The 17,294-nt window shown below is 43.7% G+C and overlaps 1 protein-coding gene across 3 annotated transcripts in view; it reads right to left on the bottom strand.

Annotated features, from left to right (window-relative positions):
• ALK (ALK receptor tyrosine kinase) overlaps positions 1–17,294 on the bottom strand; it is a 307,510-nt gene that overhangs the window by 14,127 nt on the left and 276,089 nt on the right. Inside the window, exons 14-23 of one of the 3 annotated variants that reach the window (XM_071423517.1) lie at positions 15,964–16,095; positions 14,955–15,099; positions 14,108–14,170; positions 12,430–12,528; positions 11,593–11,745; positions 10,301–10,399; positions 8,411–8,597; positions 6,163–6,253; positions 5,197–5,261; positions 4,141–4,270 (exon numbers count right to left, since the gene is read on the bottom strand). In XM_071423517.1, coding sequence (XP_071279618.1) covers positions 4,141–4,270; positions 5,197–5,261; positions 6,163–6,253; positions 8,411–8,597; positions 10,301–10,399; positions 11,593–11,745; positions 12,430–12,528; positions 14,108–14,170; positions 14,955–15,099; positions 15,964–16,095 — 1,164 coding nt within the window. Of the gene's footprint in view, positions 1–4,140; positions 4,271–5,196; positions 5,262–6,162; positions 6,254–8,410; positions 8,598–10,300; positions 10,400–11,592; positions 11,746–12,429; positions 12,529–13,987; positions 14,171–14,954; positions 15,100–15,963; positions 16,096–17,294 lie in introns of those variants that run through there. The other 2 variants (XM_071423510.1, XM_071423525.1) reach the window with 2 other exon arrangements.

Raw genomic sequence — 17,294 nt, forward strand, 5'->3', positions numbered from 1 at the left:
AATCATTTATCCGTATATGATTTCTCTCCCAGAGCTCGGCTTTGATTGCTGTGCTGTGTGAGAGAAAGATCAGCACTGAACCTCCCAGAATGGACAATTCTGCAATGCTCACTCTGAGCTAAGGCTCCAAGTCCAGGAGTCTCTGGATCTACCAGCCTGCCTCTCTGCAGATGAGGGGGAAGAGGTAATCCTGTAAGAGATGTGAAACTCTATTAGAAATGGAACAGAGAAAGCCTTCAGGGCTGTCAGCCATGGACTCATGGGGAATTATGAATCTGAACCTTATGGAGTGGATCTAGCTGGCATAAATTGACATATTCCACGAGAATCACTGGTCTTGCACCAGTGATGATCATTCTTGCTTAGAGTCCAGAAAAATCATTACATATTGGCTGAGCTGAAACTTCATATTTTACATGAAGAACACAGATGAACAACATGTAACAGTGCTGGCAGCATCTCCATCTCTCATTAAGTTGGATCCTGTGTTCTGATACCTCCTGCAGTTGCTTTAGCTTTCCATTTCATGTCCCTTGCAATGCCTTCAGTCCCCCCTTCCCTTCATTCACCTTCTCCTTCACCATTCCCTCTGCTCCCTTTCTGGCTTTTCAGTGTGCAAGTGCATGGCAGCATGCTGCATGTGTCTTGTTCCAAGCCACACACGTAGCTGGGCAGTGGCAACTGGGGGTCTCTCCAGCAAGGTGCTTTCTTTTTCCATAAGCCTTGGAATTAGTGCCAAGTTAATGTCTTTCACACCTCTATTAAGTCTATCCAAAACTAGCAAATGAATTTGATGTTACTGGCAAGGAAGTGCAAAGAGCAACTGGGGGATGAAGGTAGAGACTGAACACGTAAATCTCTTTTTTTGTAATTAGGCTAAAAGCAGAAGTAGGTGGGAAAGACAAGGTAAAAGAAATTAGCTGGAAAATACAAAAGTGGAAAATAAATAAGGAGAAAGGCAGTAATTCATATGGTGCTTACTGCAGAGTAGAGAAGTGCATCTCTGCCACCCACCCAGTCAGATAGGGCTTGTGTTCAATTAATTCCTTTTGGAAGCAAAGCTCATCAAAGCCTCTTTACTTTGCACTTGTCCCTTGTCTTTCCTTTCCTTTAATGGCCCTGAAAAGCTAGACATCCAGCCTGCTATGCCTGACTTCTGCCTGTCTTCCCTGAATGAGCAACAGGAGGAACAAAGCAGCTCAGGGTTCATTAAGAGCAGTGCAAAGATACATCCACCAGCACTGAGCCACAGGCCTTATGTACAGAGACTCTGTCACACCTTGGGTGTATGCAGAGGGTAAATCCACTTCCAGGGCTGGATCTCATACTTCACAGAGCACAGTGCCCTGCACACATCTCAGTTCTCATCAGTCATAGTCTCCTTCCTCGCAGTTTGTGAGCCAGCAGTCAAAAATACACCAGAGGCTGATTTCTCAGCACTCACAGGTGCCACTGGCCCCTCAGAAGCTGCCCCAGCAGCCAGATAATGAATTACCCTGTCATCCTTGCCAGGCAGACACCACATGGGATGGTTGCAGAAGCAGGGCAAGGCAAGGGGAAAGAAGGTATTAGAATGGAGCAAAACAGTGTGGATCTGCGTCTGCACAGTCAGGCTGCCCATGTTCACCCAGCTATTCAAGAGGGAATGGAAACTGCTTTTCTGGATCAGTTCCAGCTTGCAACTACCCATCTGCATTAGAAGCTCAGCTTTCCCAAAGTGTGGGAGACATGGGACGAAGCAGAAAACAGAGGCATCAATCCAAGGTCTGCTTCACTCCTGGGAGCAAGTTAAATGCAGAAACCAGGGAGAATCTTCAAGCTGATGGGAAAAGGCCTTGTGCCTGGTAGCAGTTATGATCAGTCTCAGGTAACCTCGAACAGGTCAGGAAAGACAAGTGTCTTAGGTTGGAAATGGGGGTGTGCATTCTATTGCCATCTGTTAGAGGTGGGGCAGTTATCTTCTGTTCGTTGGGCAGTTTTCTTTATCTCTTCTACAACCAATCCTCCCTCCAGGAGATACCTTCTGTTAGTGGGCCAGTGAGTGTCACTGCATGGCTGATTAAATTCCATCATCCCAATGGGAGATGCTCCACTCAGGGGGAGGAGCCAAGCATTCTTACGTGGATATAATCTGAGATTTGGAACACCAGAGCAGTCTTTTCCCACTGGATTCCCTGAGGAGCAGCTTTCTTCTCCAGTGGATTCCCAGAGGAAGACCAGACCCATCTACACCACCACTGGACCTTCAGAGGAAAACTCCACCCTGGAGTCTCTCCAGCAAGGTGCTGGAGGAACAGGATCACTGCTCCACCACAACCACAGCTGGCACTGCAGGAGGGCTGCAGCCACCATTTCATCAGACTGCTGCCACCACCCTGACCCACAGGGTGTCAGGTTGTATTCTGACTCTGTCAGTGGTTGGGTTTTTTTTTTTTTTTTTGTACTATTGCATTTATTTTTTAGTTTTAGTAAAAAAACTGTTATTCCTATTCCCACATCTTTGCCTGAGAGCCTTTTAATTTCAAAATTAGAATAATTCAGAGGGAGGGGGTTTCTATTTTCCATTTTCCTGCCTTCCTTAGCAGAGACCTGTCTTGTCAAACCAGGACAACAAGGAAAGAAGAGGAATGTGAAGGCAGAAAGAAATACTAAGGAAGCAATGGAGGGAACCATCAGCCTCTTCTGCCATGGGCTTTCACAGGGGTTGCACGGAGCTACTGCTGACAAAAGCAGAAGTTGTGGTAAGGAAGAACTCATGACTGAGGTAGGGCCAAACAGAAAAAAGCCCCTCAGATCAGAAGGTTCCCATGACTTCATCCTGTCAAGATTAAGGGCTGTTTCATCTACAAAAGCAGCTGGCTCATTTTACTGCAAGTAGGTGAAATTCCTGCTGTGCAGGACTAGTGTTCTGGTAGCTTCTCACAAGATCTGTACCATCACTGAGATGGCTTCTCTAATTTAAGCAGCCAAACCCCATCGTGTTTCACCTGCCCCTTCCCACATCTTGCACAGCCTGGCCTGGCAGTTCTGAACAAAGCACTTACCTGCAGCATATCCAGTCTGTGTTATTTTACACTGCACTGGGTGAGAGTGGGGACCACGTTGCAGAACATGAATTTCCCCATTCACCTACCACCAAGTTCAGCAAATTTGTAGGAGCATCTCTAGGTGCTTCAGAAAAACAACCTGTATTTATAAAGTCTGCTTTCTTAGATCTCAGACTTTATTTTCTGGGTGTTTAGCCTCCTTATCCAGGAAGGAGCCACTTTATTGCAGCCTATTCAAGACTGCAGTGCTTCTGAGTCTCACAGACCATTTTATATGTCTGAAAACCACACTGCATGGAAAAAATAAAAAAGTTTATCTGTTTCCAGAGGCCTCAAGGAAGAATCTTATTGATACCTGTTAGAGCAAATTTGTGTCTCTCTTGTACTGATAAAATGCAGCATTTTGTCCTGTGTCGAACTTAGAGACAAAATATGAAGCTGGGCCCAGCCTTAAACTTCAGCAATATCTGTGTGACTTTCTGACCCAGGGACTCAGAGAAAGCTTTATTCTTCTGAAATACTGAATGCTCTCTAGAAGTCATAATTTATTTCTTCCACATTTCTAGCTGACTGTCTCTTCCTATTGATGCTGATTTCAGTGGGGAAAATCTTTAACTCTGGACTGAAGATATTTTCTATTAAGTTGACAGCTCCAGGCTGGATTGTCTCCTTGCCTATGCCAAACTTGAACTGACAGGTATCCACAGAAATGCATCTGATCAGCGGTTTAAATAATGGGTTCATATTTTTAATATTACTCGCTCAACATTTCCCCCCAGCCTGCCCCCAGCTGGTGTGGAGAAGGTAAGAGTTGAGTTTAACTTTTTTTTTTAGACTTCGCTTTTGTTCTTTTTTTAGGTAGTATCTGCAATGGTATCTAGCAAAGTCCAGGGATGAGGCACCTCTGCATAGCCCCAGCAGCATCTGTTCCTATCCTGCTGGCTCCTGCCTGCACAGAGGTCTCACAACAACAGAAATTTTGTCACCATCTAAAATGCTGGGAAATAGTGTCTCATAGATGAGTTCTTTTACAGCTAAGTGTTTGCCTTGTGGCAGCAGCTCCCTGAATAAACCACAATTTACTCTTCCTCACCGGTCTGGGCCGTGTCTCCCTCAGGAAGGATTTGAGGTCTCCCCCAGCCATGAGCTCCAGCAGGATGAAGCGGGGCAGGGCCTGCAGGCTCACCCCGATGCAGCGCACGATGTTCTGGTGGTTGAACTTGCTGTGGAGACAGGGACACCCAGTTGTGGAGCAACATTGACCCAAAAAACACAGTAGCAGAAAACATTCAAACCTTTTTGCTGCAGGGAATGTGTGGGGGTTTTTTTTGTTGTTGTTGTTTTTTTCTGGGTTTGTTTTTGTTTTTTTCCCCAGAAAATAAAAAATCTCAAAGGTAGGGCAACTTGATAAAGCTTAAGCACTACCCCTGCATTCTGTGTCTGTCTGGACAGTGTAGGGACAGACAGAGGTGGGGAAGCAGTGGGTTTTGGCTGCTTTTCCTCTCCCTGTTTTCTGCATTCTTTTTGGGCTACAGCAAGACTTGTGGGGCATAGGAAGCAGAACCTGTCTGATAACAGAGAAAAGTCTGCTCTTAATTTCCCCATCCAAGAGGCAGAAGTTGGGCTAGGGCAATGTTGTTCTAAGTAACACACTGACACGGGGATCTGCTTCTGGGGGATGTTTCTTGAGGTCAAGTCTCCAATATTTCCTTAATTCCCCACCTCTCAAATTTGATGGGAAAGTGGTTCCATAGATTCTGTGATTCAGACACTGACACATGACATGACAGCATCATAAAGTCAATGCCATCTGTTTGTTTTGACTAGCCAAACTCAAATTCCTAAGGTATGTTCTCCTCTCTGAGAGAAATCAAAAAAATCTTATTATCAATTCTAAAATACGGGCTTTAAATTTTTCACTTTGCGTAATGAAAACCAATGTGAATCCTTTTGAAAATTTAGCCTTTGATCATTTGGTGCCTCTTCATTTGTAAGAAGAACAGAAAAGGATGGCAGTGCCTATTATATTTGTGCTAAAACTACTGTATAGATGTGCTGAGATGACACCACCTATGAAGAACCTTTTTTTTCTTTATTTTGTTGTGCTTTGCAAGGCTACACAAGTAGTGTTGATGTGATTCATACACACCTAATAATGAGAGCTTCCATGAGGAAGTCGAGCTCATCTTGCTCTGAACACACTTCTGGCAATGTCTGGAAAAGAAAGAACAGGTTGGCAAGGAGAAGATACTTCAACTTACAGATTAGAACACCTTGGCACTAACATTGTCTGCAGCAATCCTCCTTTCTCAAAAGAAACTTCACTCTAAGACAACCACTAGAGCATTGCTAAACTAGACTGTGAAGCCTGTTGAAAGGTAAATATCAGACCTCCTGGCCCATCAAGGCCACTGTCATCCTCCTCCCAGCAAAGGAAATAGCCCAGAGTGCACAGAGAAGTGTTCAACATATGGGACTCTGCTGTATAGAGGATGAGGAGTGAGATCACAGCTTCTGAGTTCTCTGCAGTTCAATGATCCTCCCTTCCTGCAAGACTGGGATCTATAACCAGCAGCAGAACTGTGCTGCTATGTAATCTCTAAGAGAAAACAAGCCAGCTAGACTGCTGAAGGCCTGGCGAACTCTACCAGGGTCTCTTAGGATTTAGCTTCACATCCAATGCTTATCCATCCTGTAAGGGACAGGTGAGATCCCTGGAAAACCAGCCAGCTCCTACTTGCAGGGTCTTTGACGTATGTGCCAGCAGCTTTTGGCCCTGTGAAGATTTTTGGAAAGATTACCAACCAGGTGTAGCATGGGGAGGATGGACAGTGCATGGATTTAGCTCTCATTCCTGCAGCCTACTGTGGCTCTGTGGGAAACCTTTGCCTACTTACTATTCACAGTCCTCTTTTAGTAGTCTCACATACCCATATCCTATAAGCTGTACCATTGCTGTGATGGATTTAAGTGTTGCAACAGAGCAGCAATATTTCTAGCCATGTCCTTCAGGAGTTATAGCAACGCTTCACTCATCTTCATTGTTACAATGCATTGGGACTCTTGGGTGAAAGGTGCATGAAACCATCATGATAACTCATTCACTGTCACTTACTTTCACAGCCACCTGCAAGGGAGTGGGGTCGCTGGGGATCCCTGTCACCTGACCTTCATATACCTCACCAAAGGCTCCGTGGCCCAAACCCCTGGACAGACCAGAGAAGACAAGAAGGTTTTACTACAGAGAACACACATTATAACACTGTGGACACAGCTCACAGGCTCACAATTTTCATGGCAGTGTAACAGGGAGAACTGGATATTGACAGTATGATCTCACCAGACCTTGGTGAGGTCTTTCATGAACCTACATTTTATTTAATTGGAAGGGAAAGCAGTCCATGGAAGTGAACATTCCCCAGTGAAATTGGGCTGCTGGCATTGCAGCACGTAACAGAGAGCACTCATCTATGGCTTTGGTATCAGTGCTCAGTGGTGGGTGCTCCAAAACAGATCAATAAAGACAGGACTTTAGTCTTGGTGTTTACACACCCTAAACACATTAACAGTTCCCCTGATATTTCTGCATCACCATTAAACAAAACATTGAGCAAGAAACTAGGAGGCACAATGATTCTCTAAAGACCTGAATTCTAAAGCAAATAACTTTTCTTGACTTATTGTGTGATTCTGGGCAAGCACCTTAGCCAGTAAATGGTGATGACAGTGCTTTGTAAAGCACTCAGCTCAAGGAATTTGTGCTGAGAATTGTTTCTGGCAGTGATCATGTTATGAAACGTAGAGTTTTATTTTGAATAAGATTACAAGAAAAAGAGAAAGGAATAAGAGTAATCATACAATAGAACCTGTTCCATGTCCTTGTGATACAGATTTTGCATACCTGTCTATTCAGTCCTCACTCTCTTAACATTAAGTCAACTGGTACAACAGCTATTTCACATCAGGGGCCTGTCACAATGACATGGTGAAATACAGCAGGGGATGAGGCTGCACCTCAAATCCTGAGTCCTTCTTAACCCTGCATGGGCTGCACTTTGGGCAGTAGCATTTCCAGCCTCTAAGAGGCATTACTGCATCTCAGTCTGGGGAAAAGGCTGCATGCAGTCTCCTGTTAGAGCCAGGTCTGGGCTGAGGGCTGCATTGATTCTGTTCTCTGCTCTGTCAGTGGACTGCTTTTGCATGGGCTGTTGCCCTCCTGTCCCTATGAACAAGGAGGAACAATCAGGTCTTCTGTTCATAAGCTCTGTCTGTAGTTTTCCCAGGATAGAACCAGTCTGGGCAGTCAAACCACACTGAGGACTTGTGCTGCCTGTGACTCAACCACTTTGTGTAATAACATTTTGTAGGTATCAGCTTGAGACACCATTCTTGGCTCTGCCTGACCAACCTATTACATACTGAGGGGATAAGCCAGATCTTTACAGCTCATAACTCACCCTCCTTCCAAAAAGTCCACTTTCCCTTCCCTTGTCAATTCCCAGCTATATCCTCTGCTGTCTGCTTACCACACTTCAAAAATCCTTTCAAAGTCCAAGTGGCAAAGGGAGCAGCAGCACAGGGTACACTGGAAACCTCCAGGTGCAGTCCAGCAAGATGTGCAGGTAAGAGGGAATGAGATAAGAGACAGCAAAACATTGCAGACTGCATAGACTGCTCTGAGCGTGATTTTTTTTTCAGCACCTTAAGCTTCCCAATTTTCCAAGGACTCCTGCTTCTACTTTTTATTTTTTTTGTGTAACACTGCATGGTATCAGGGTACTGTCACATTCACAGGTATCCAGCAGTAGAGCAAAGTGCGTAAGAACTCAGAATATTCAAGTTTTTCTTAGGAGACACTTTAAAGCTTTTCAGAAGTTCTCATCTAGACATGATTATCTTGCTGGCTTTATATCCCTGTCTTTTTAATACTGTCTGGCATTTTCAAATCCATTCCTTTCCTTGCTATTGCACTTAAGGATGTCATTGTCTTTACCAAAGACCCCATCAAAGATTTAAAAGAGCTTTCTACAAGCTTCAGCCATCCCAGAATTTCATCAGCTCATGGCAATGGGCCATTCACTGCATAGCCTGTAAAAGATGTAACTGAATTACTGGTGATCACTATTCAGTTCTCCTCACAATCCCAGGAGATGAACACCGCACCTGTAGAAGGTCAAGGTGAATGCCAAAATCTAGTCCCCTCCACACGAGCCTAACTACTGCAGCTTTACATTTTATGGAAAGGGGTCTGGACCTAGAAGTGCACAGGAATTTGCACAGAGCTGTGCATTCACACCTCTCTAGGAGAGCTGGGACATGTGGGTGTACAACATGAAGGGTGGGGAAGGCAAAGATGGATTTACCGGATGAGGGAGATGTTTTTTCGAGGCACCTCTTTAAGGTCACTAATGGAGGTGGTTTTTCCTGCAAAGCAGTAGTTGGGGTTGTAGTCTGTCATGATGGTGGAGGTACGCAGCTTGCTGAGTTTGTACTCTGGGCTCTGCAGCTCCATCTGCATGGCTTGCAGCTCCTGGTGCTTGCGGCGATACACTAAACAGGAGAACACAGTTAACCATGGCCAGAGACTGCTTTGGGACAGCCCTTCTCACTGGGATTCACTGTGCTGTGGCCAGACTTCAGGGAATCAAACCAGCCAGTGACACTGGCGTATTTCTGTACATCAAATAATTACAGATAGAAAATGGGATCTGAAGATATCCAGGAACCTTTGATTTACACATCTTACAAAGAAACAGGCTTGCTCATGGACTGTCTGGAAAAAGTAAAATGAATTTCACTTGGAGACATCTCAGAGTTCTGATGTTGTTTTAACGCTCTATTTAGTTTAACCAGACCTTCCAAATACAAGTCCAGTTTGAAACTTGTGGGAGGTGGGGTATTACTGACTTTCCTAAATCACACAGAAGTGACTAAAGTCTGAAATGAATTATTGCATCACATTGTTCAAAATGGATAGCCTAAGCTGTTTCCTGAGAATAACACATTGTACATAAAAAATAGCCAATTTTCCAAAACTTCCACTGTTTCTAAACAAGAGAGGTAGGACCACATTTGAAGTCAGTTTATGATATGTTATATTCCTTGCATGACTTCACTGATACTTCTGCAACACCATTTAAAACCACACGTTGAAAGAAGACATCCTGAGGATATTCCTTGAAATAGTAACTGATATTGCAGGATTTTTTCCAAAAGAAGATGACAATCAGGAGCAGGTTAAATCACTATTGATTTCTGTGGGAGCTGGATTGAGCCCAAAGACTGTGACGGCAATAGTTATTGCATCTTCTCCAGCAGATGTTGCTCAAGGGAAAAATTGAAGGGGTAAACATGCACTTGCAAAGGCAGATGGATGTAATGACCTATCCACAAACCCTTCCTGTCCTCCATTTTCCTCCTCATTGCCTTTGCTTTGATTTTTTAAATCGTTGCCCTTTCCTGAGATGGAAATGATAGGCTCGTTGGATGGAAAGAGGATTACTCTTCCACTCCTGAGAAGTATTTAGTCATTGTAAAAAGGCACTGTCAGGACAAAAATCATAGATGTAGGACCATGTGCATGCAACTGATAACTCCTGAAATTCTTAAAACCGAAACAGCTGTGCAGATCTAATTTCCTGCTCTTGGTTCATCCCTCTCCTTCCCCAGACCACACACAGTGTGGGCAAAGAAAGGTGGCAAAGCTGTGGTTTGAATCCCTGACTCCTTTTCATTGATTCAAATCTATTCTGCTTGCACCAAATGCAGGTGAGTGAGTGTTTAAGATAAGAACATGAAAAGGTGAAAAATACCTTTTAGAATTTCAAGCAAAAATGCCAAGAACACCCACATCCTACAAAGGAGCAGTTTGTGAAAGAGGAACCTGTGTGAGGGTTTAGGCTTAAATGTCATACATTAAGAGATGAAATGTGTACATAGGCGCACAAATAAAGAAACTTTTAGGCAATAAACAGCACCAGATCTCACAAAAACCAGAAGCAGTTGTGTTCTGGCAGCTGCACAGTACAACACAAAAAATAGTGTACCTTTTGAGATGCAGTCAGTAACTGAAGCCTCCTCGACTTGGCCACTGTGGTTAGAAACAACTACAGAATTCTGAAGATGTGTGTGGGAAGGTGTCATTAAATACAGCAGTAGCTCAAAACCTGAATCCTTTTGCCTCTCAGGGCCCAATTATCCCTAGCTCAGATCCAGCGCTCATACGAAAATATCTTTTGCAGAGAAACACTCACCTATCATGATTCCTGAAAAAGCCAAAATTAAAGCAGCCACCAATGCTGAAGTCACTACAGACAAGACCAAGGAGAAAGGGAGACGAACAACTGGCTCAGCTGCAACAGAAAGAAGGAATTACATGTTTGAAATTATCTTCCAGGAGCCACATTTTTGCCACCAGATTTTTTTCTGCTCGTCTTTCCATTTACTCATCTGCTGCTCCAATAGTGTAGGAGCAACCTCTGGCATGACCAGTTCTCAGGATCTATGACTTCTCATACCTCATTGTTTCACTTTCCTCAATTAGTATCAAGTAATTAAAACAGATGGTTCACTATCAATGAATTAACATGTGAACTCCCTGGGTGCAAAAACAAGACCATAAAAAAAATGGGCAGGAGGTTGGGGGGGTGAAAAGAACATTACATTGTTTGGGTTAAAGTGCTGCTATCAATGCCAAATCACAGCAAAACAGGAGGAGGACTGCACTATTTCATCTCCTAAATGCATGTAATCCAAGCAGAAAAACCTGATAACAGTGTAGTGAAGCTGCATCCTCATGTGGGATCATGCTATTAAGGATTACTTCACCTTGACAAAATGACCATACTTTTTACCTATCTTACAGGCAGGAATGGTAAAAACACAACACAACAATTTTCCCATGCCAGTGACAAGCTGAAAGCAGGATCCCAAACCCCTGGGGTCACCTGCTCTAAATGCTGCACAAGAATAGGAAGCAAACCCAGTAATGGAGCTCTGAGCACCTGGTTTTGAAAGAAAGGCAAGTACAGGCACTGTATTTAGTTTTTGTCAGAGAAACCTTGCACAGAATTTCTCACAGTTTCTGAACTTTACTTTAAATGTCCAATTCCTCAGGAATCATATTTTCCTTCACCTTGCTTTCTTCTTTTTTTTTTTTTTTTTGGTTCTTTAAAGAACTGGTCTGAAATTGAAGTTCAGCTGGAAAATTCTTTCGGTGAGCAAACTTTCAGGATTTCAGAGCAGACTCTGAACACAAGCACAAGCAGACACAAAATTTGACTCTGCTCAGATCTGCCCAGGATGCCAAACACATACTGTAGAGCAAAGCAGCACTGCTGCTCAGTGCCCCAGTCCTCACCATTGATGAGGCTATATCCTGGCAAAATAGCTCTGCAGCATACACAAGCAAGAAAGAAAATAAACTTCTACTGCAGGCAAGTTTAAGATTAGACAGCACTTTCAGGATGTCTTACAGTCCAAACCAGAGCCTTTGGCCACACATTTTCTGTCCCACATGTTAGCAGTACCCCACACACCTACTTACCTGTGCAAGACACACCATCCTCTGCCAACTCGGTGCCTGGCTCACAAAAGCAAATGACTTTTTGAGTCTCAAGATCAACATGGCACTCGTCCATCTCACAATGACTGCAGTTAAGGTGCAGCCTAATTTCCACCTCTCCGTGCCCCTCTGTCACTAAGGAGTGGATGAAGAAGCTCAGTTAATTACTGTAAAGACCATTCTTATAATTTCCTTGGGTTCACCCTTTTCTTTCCTGGCCTTTAGTCCCTCCAAGACCAATCACTGCAATATCTTCAAAACTTTCTGGCTGAATCCACCAGGCCAGAGTGCATCTGCATTTGAAAATACTTCTGGCTGTTCTAAAGGAAACTTCTGTTTTTTTAAAAACAAGTAGATTTGTTGTTGTTTTCTGAACACATTGCAAACATATTAAAGACGCTGACTTCTGGGAAAACACAGGTTGGAGTTGCAGTATTTATCACTCCCATGCACTGCTGGGCAGCACCTAGATATTTTACCAAGGGATGCTCTAAGGAACTTGCTTGCTGGTGAATAGTCAGATGTTTTGTCTGTTTCTTTCCTAAAGTATCTGAGCTATGAGGTTCTGTTATCACTTTCCTTGTCCAAAATTATTCTGTAGGCTGGTAGACTGTACTGCTGGGAGTGTTTCCTAATAGGCTTGATGTTTCCTCTCTCTGTTTTTATTCCTGCTACTTCTGTCTATTCTCTGCTGTATTTTATGTACTTTCTGCCTCCTCATGTTCATGACACTGAGCTGTACTCCAAAAGGATGTAAGGGGTCCTACTATTTTTAAAATGAAATAAGCCCATGAGAAGACCTCTGACCAGTATGAATACCTTTAAGTGCTGGAGTGTATAAAGTACCAATTGGATTAATAAAGGACACACCATCCTCCCCATCCATCTCTGGGTCATTGTCCACTGCAGCATTGCCACCTATGTCAAACCAGAAGTTACCTTAACAGACTGAGGCTCATAAAACAATAAAACACAGATAAACATGGCAACATGCATGACTTCAGCTTATTTAGGGAGGCATCCAAATGAAAAAAGAGAAAAATTAAAGCATTTAATATATAGGAAATATTTAGCAAGTTGTGGCACGAACTACTGGACTTTAGAACTTCAGTTTAATAATGAAGCTTGTGACAATCAATCAATCAATCAATCAATCAGCTCTGTTTAGGTAGACTGGTGCAAACTAAGGCACAAACTTCATCTTTAACCATTTGGATGCTGTGAAACACACAAGCCCCTGTTAAAATTTATGTAGCCAAGAGACTGGAAAGCACCAGTACTCCAGGGCTAAGTTAGTACCCTTGCTGATCAAGGCATGGACTGTGTCAGCAGAGGGAATGGATAACCTGATATCCTTCCTCTCCTTTGCACCCTGAAAGCAGGGTGGTCCACCAGGAGTGGGGACTGAAGGAATTTATGAGTTGCTCATTTCTGCTTGAGCATATGGAACATGTATGTAGAAGCAAAGTATGGGCAATAGATAACAAATATTAGAAACACATATATTTTGTACTTCAAGCATGCAACGATTCCCCCACCCCACCCAAAAATAGCTTTTTCCCTTTAATTGTCTTCAGTGAAATAAAAAAAACATAATGTGAGTCATTCTGTTGGAAAAAGAAGCATTACACAGGAACATTGGTACAAAACATGCACTTAATCATTTATACTCATTACTTCCTCTCAAGATTTCTAGTCTACCATATACTTAATTTAAGCTGTGGAGAACCAGGGGTTAAAGAGTCCACCACAGTGCAGATGGCTGCAGAAAGTATGGGGCCCAGGAGACTATGGGTTAGTAAAGATCTTGAATCTGGCCCACACCAGTTGTAATCAACATAATGCCATCTGACAGCTGCCCTGAGACACAGAGGCACATGAAATTAGCTCCTTGTTGACTGAAGTCATATTAAGAGGGGTGCTGGCTGGCAGCCTGAGCCTCTGCCCCCAGAGACCACCTGTGCAGGACCAAGGCCCACCCACAGCAGGGCAGGGCAGAAGCTGCATCCTTCCCCTGGCATAAAGCCTGGCTGCCAGTCCCCAGGACCAAAGTCCTCCAAACACAGGTGCTGGCAACAGGAGCACAGAGCTGTGGCTCCTCCTGCACTGTCACCCCAATGTGAAAAGCTCAGGAATCACAGCAGGATTTTAAAGTCACATTTTGCAGAGCGCAAAGCCAGGGCTGCAGCTGAAGGACTGGCCTCTGGCTCTTTGCTCAAAGCCTCAATGAGTTCATCTAGTGCTAAAAAGGCAACACACAGACATACTAGTACATAACAGTCAAATATGCTAGCTACAGGAGAGTTATCATCAGCATTTTGCTGACCATTAGCACTAAAGGAGGGGAAGGGACACCTTGAACACGAAGCCACTTTACCTATATATCCTCCGCCTCCTCCACCTGAGGAGCACCCCCCTCCACCCCCTCCGAAACCCCCTCTTGTCTCCCACCCCCACTTCTTCATGGCCTGGGGGCAGGATCTTCCTCCAGTAGCACCTTCCAGCAAGGATTTTCCTGACCACAGGAAGGAAGTGTTATCATTCCAGCCACCTCCACCACCTGCAGTTGAGAGAAGAGAAAAGGCACAGCCAGGGGTTACTTTTTGTGTAAAAAACACTGGAGGGATCTGCAGGACAAGCATCCATTCAAAACACCTCAGCTGAAAGCCATCATCTGCACCTCTTTTCACCTACCATACATGCAAGGACAAGTATTTTCTGTAGAAAAGGTAAAAAGATATCCCTACCTACTCTCCAACCACTTCTTTTGGGTTTTCAGAGCCTTCCCCTTCTCTTTGACTAAAAAACTCTTGAAATAAACCAATGCCAATTCTAAAGTAGAAAAAACTGAATTTATTGTAAGGGGTGTGAAAACATGTCCCACTCCTACTCTCCACACCACTTACCAGTGATTCACTTTCAGCTCTGCTGCTTGCTCAGTCCAAGGTCTCTGCACAGAGACTTCTAGACATGGTGCAATTATTCTCTTTCTGCATAAGCCTGAGAAACTCTGAGTAAGTCCACACAGCACAAAACAGTGCAGAGACCAGAACAGTCACATTGGCACTGCAAACTCCCACATCAAAAATCAAACAACTTTGTTTATGAAGGTACTGTATTATTTTGGGAAAATCTAGCCGTTGTTATGGCTATATCATCTCTGATACCCTTATTTATCCCAAATATTCAGCACTGTGTGTAGCTTCTATTTGCATCTGTTATAACCCTCTGTTCCCCCTGAGCTGTATTTTCATGAGTTTTGCCTCACCTTCTTGTGAGGAGGAGGAATCTGGGAGTACCACATATTCACAAAGGTTTTCTCAAAAAGAATAAACTCTCCTTACCTGCAGCTCCTGAATTTCCATTCAACCCTGGAATAGAGGAATCATTCTCCAGTCTTTCTGGATGAAATGTGTCCGTTTTGGCCCTGTAGGCCCTGCCACCACCCCCTGCTGCAATTATCAAGGGGACCGGCTCTCCATTCTCCATCTTAACAAATTCAGAAATAAAGGCAATGTTCAAACTGAGTCAGACATGGAAATGGAAGTTCAGCCTCATCATAGTTACTGCATGCTGCACCAAGCAGGCATCTAGGGCTGCTCAGCACTGCTCACTGTCATTGCATTATTTATGTACCCACACCCAGAAAATTAATGAATAGAAAATTAAAGAATTGTCCTACCAAGTTCTGCTACAGGAAACAGCAGTGTCAGTAGCTCTATGAATTGTATCTACCATGGTGATGGCTCTTAGAAGGCCTGTAATGCCTCATGTGATGACTCTTATCAAATGAAACAGCTAAGGAGCACTGCTCTGCACAGTGTCTCCCCTGAGACCAGTGTTTGGAATTAATATTGTCTCAGCTAGCACAGAACAGGAAACGTCAGAGGTCCACAGCTACAGGACTGCCAACAGAAAACTTACAGGCTATCCTCAGCTTTCCCTGTCAGGCTAAATGTATATCTGATGTCTCACATTCTACAAGGCCAGAGGTGAATGAAGTCCTGCAGAATTTGCCCTTTGCTGTAGAACTGTGCTTCAGCATCTCAGTTTTTATTGAAAAAAAAAACCCGAACAAACAACCCAGCTCAACCCATTATGTTTGCAAAGGATACTTCAAGCCACCGAAATGAGTGTGGCCATATTGAACAGCAGTTCAGGGAAGTGTGAAGGGCCAGCCCAGATCCCTGCATCTCTCAGGTGGAAATTAGGGATACCCAGAGGTTACTCTGTGGACCCTCTCCCTGAGGTGCATAAGGCATTTTTCAGAGGCAGGATGTGTGGATGCTGAAGGTGCATGGGGAGAGAGAAAAGGCACCGCCAGGGGTTACTTTGGAAACTGTGTTTCCATACCTTAAATATGTAAGTGGCACCGCCCCCACCACCACCTCCTCCTGCCCATTCATTGACACTTCTGTTCACACGAATCTCTTCTTCAATCACGTTGTTCTCTCCAATGCAGACCTTCTGGATAACATCATTTGTCTGCAAACAGAAGACCAAGTCTGAATTCAGGTAAGAAACCTCCACTCCCTTGTGCACACAGAGGCCTCATGAACCCTTTCAAAGGGTTCATGAACCCTTTGAGGCCCCAAAGGCCCTGTGAACCCTTCTACCATCCCAAAGCAAGAAACTGTCCTCCAGGGAAACTACATGACCAGAACCAAATGAATGCTCTTCTAGAAGAATCTGGCTTTTTGCCTCAACCTTCACCAGAAGAATTTGTTGCCATTTAAATGGAATTATTTTGAAGCAAGCTCAGTGCTGATACCTATTATCATGTAATACACCTCCATAAACTTTTAACATACAAAATGTAGCAGAATTTGCTGCAAATATTTTCCAGCACTAACAGTCTGTATTTCACAAGAGGAGGACAGGAGTAACTCGGCAAGGATGTGCCTTGTCCTGTGCCACATGACAGCAAATGGCAGAGACAGAGAACCCAAGTTTGTTTACCTCATTTCTTGTTGGGTGGGCCAAGCAGCCCCTGTGCATCTCTGATGATCTTAGCAGCAATTTTACTGTAACTATCAATGCCTACCAAAAGAGCAGCAATCCCACCTTTGACTGCAGTGTTCCCCTGATGTTAATGAAAATACCTCACTAAAAAGCCTCCACATTTCCTACTTAGCATTTTTTCCCTTCCATCAATTATCATTGAACACAGTGAACTTTCTGTATTAGGCAAATCCCCAAATTCACTAACTGATTTCAATCACAACATTAAACCACCATTTATGCCTACTTTAGGACTATGACCTAACTACTGTTTTGGTTTAACATTGGAGCACTAAAGTGCATGACTTGCAGGACCCTGCTGTGAGGATTTTCAAGTTGCAAACTTTGCTTCTAGCCTATTTTACTTTACAGGTTTTGTCTCAGTAACACTATCTTGTTATATTGCATGTATAATGCACACTGAACTTACTAAACCAACAACAACTTTTAGGGGAAAATGCACAAACATTTGTTATAGGAGGATTGACCTTCTGCTTCCTTCTACTCTCATGTGTGTGTTTTCTTTTGGAAGAAGAACCTGATAAAAGCATACTCAAATTACAAATTATTCTGCTGACCACACCATATATTCAAAGTTGCGCTAGAGAATGAGTGGCATCTCTTTTGTGTGCAGACTTGCCTAAAGAACTAACAGTCTTCCTTTCCTTGTTTTTTCCCTCTCC

The sequence above is a fragment of the Agelaius tricolor genome, unplaced genomic scaffold (assembly GCF_023055355.1).
Source record: "Agelaius tricolor isolate 1412-34295 unplaced genomic scaffold, bAgeTri1.0.p SCAF_1, whole genome shotgun sequence".
Classification (NCBI taxonomy): Eukaryota; Metazoa; Chordata; class Aves; order Passeriformes; family Icteridae; genus Agelaius; species Agelaius tricolor.